The 1,941-nt window shown below is 45.5% G+C and overlaps 1 protein-coding gene across 1 annotated transcript in view; it reads right to left on the reverse strand.

Moving 5' to 3' along the window:
- LOC110454778 (monocarboxylate transporter 2-like) overlaps window positions 1-1,402 on the reverse strand; it is a 51,732-nt gene extending 50,330 nt beyond the window's left edge. The window contains exon 1 of the mRNA XM_021504474.1: window positions 429-1,402. Within this exon, the coding sequence (XP_021360149.1) occupies window positions 429-819 (391 nt within the window). The 5' untranslated portion in view covers window positions 820-1,402. The remainder of the gene's footprint in view (window positions 1-428) is intronic.
- Window positions 1,403-1,941: the final 539 nt, after the last annotated feature.

Raw genomic sequence — 1,941 nt, forward strand, 5'->3', positions numbered from 1 at the left:
TACCTTGTGTCACAGTGACATACACTGTACCTTGTGTCACAGTGACATACACTATACCTTGTGTCACAGTGACATACACTATACCTTGTGTCACAGAGACATACACTGTACCTTGTGTCACAGTGACATACACTATACCTTGTGTCACATTAACATACACTATACCTTGTATCACAGTGATATATACAATTTCCTTGTTTCACATTGGCATACAATATACCCTTTGTTACAGTGACAAATACTATACCTTGTGTCACAGTGACATACACTTCCCTTGTGTCACAGTCACATACAATATACCTTTTGTCACAGTGACATAAACTATACTTTGTGTCATACTGACATACACTGGTCCGTTTTTCCTCGTTCTCCTTTAGATTTTATACACAATGGATCAGCTGTTTTTCATGATAATACAACTGAATTACCTGTATTGATGGCGTCAGCTCGATGTTTCAATTCCTTTTGTTCTAAAATGCAAAGGTACAGGGTCCCGAAGGCGTAATGGAATCCGTTACACAAAATGTTTACCAGAGTCGCGGCTCCTGTTACCACCCAGCCCCAACCGCCGTCGGGAAAGAAGTCCCCGAAATCTATCCGGGTCGTTGTCTTGTGGTCGGGGTCAAACCCGTCTTTGCGGGGCTGGGTTTTCATGGTAATGGAGACGCCACTGATGCTCTCCCTTGTGACAGGGTTAAAGGGGATGCATTTGACCCCTTCGCTGCTAGTGCCACTTTCGCTGCTGCTGTGGCGATATAAAGAAGACGACACTCTTGTTATATCAGCTGATTGTGGCTCGCCTGGTGTGCTAGCTTGCATTATATAACGTATCTCTCACAAACAGCCAACGTTTCGTCGTCAGACTACATTCAATCATGGATACAGTCGGTGCTGTTGGTGGTGATGCTGGAAAATCCATACGACACTTTAATACACTACCGCCTATGCTTTGGGATGAGGATGACGATGATTAAAATGATGACGCGGAAAAGCTACCACACACACACATATATTTCTAAATCACACACGTATAGATGATGTTCCCTCGTTATAACGCGTCTGGCCTCTCGATCTGTTTCGGGATCACATCTTGCCTGTCGCCAGTCACACCGTTCCACAACCCCACGATGTGACACGGTGTCGTATTAATAGGCGTAAAATTACATGATAATTTACGGGGATTTACATTGGCAGTCGTGCGGAGAGATCGATCAGCCGGTATATACGGTGGCCGTGCTGTACCGGTGTGTGGTAGGTACACGAGTAGTAGCGACGGACGGGCCTCATACAACACACAATAGCCTGTGCGCCACTGGTAGTTAGTAAAGCACGTTGGTTGGCATGGAAACGTGACGTAGACAAATTGCAATATATGAGACCCACATAGACAGCTTCTGGCTACAATGAGCACGTGTGGCGCGACAACTCGTACGGCTGCTGAAGCTGGGGTTGCATGTCACATCAGCGGCAAAAGGGACATAACTCTTATTTGAAAATCATAACCTTGCATGCAGTCCATGGTGTATTACACAGGGAACGTCTGGTGCCGGAACAAAGTCTGGAACCCTATCAAACTGTGGAGCTACTTAATGATATACTCCAGATCACCTGCTAATCCCGACTCCAGAAACATGCCGACAAGAGCCGGTAGGAGCGGAGAATATGCCCATAAGTACAGGCTGTGAACTCCAAAATCTAGACCTCACCAGCAAGCCATGTCACTATTGATGGCTAGGAGGTCCCAGACAATGTCAAACCAATGTCCATGAAGCCAGACACTAGTGCTACAAGTAATACCAAGGCCGAAAGGAGCATGATGTGCAGAAAAAAGGGCAAGAGTTTTCAGTAAACAGGGAAAATCATTCTTGTTAATGATTTCCCTATGAGAGGTGAACGTTGTGTCAGTGAAATCTTACCTGGGTACTGTTATGTTAGGGGAGA

The sequence above is a fragment of the Mizuhopecten yessoensis genome, unplaced genomic scaffold, assembly GCF_002113885.1.
Source record: "Mizuhopecten yessoensis strain PY_sf001 unplaced genomic scaffold, ASM211388v2 scaffold8057, whole genome shotgun sequence".
Lineage (NCBI taxonomy): Eukaryota > Metazoa > Mollusca > Bivalvia > Pectinida > Pectinidae > Mizuhopecten > Mizuhopecten yessoensis.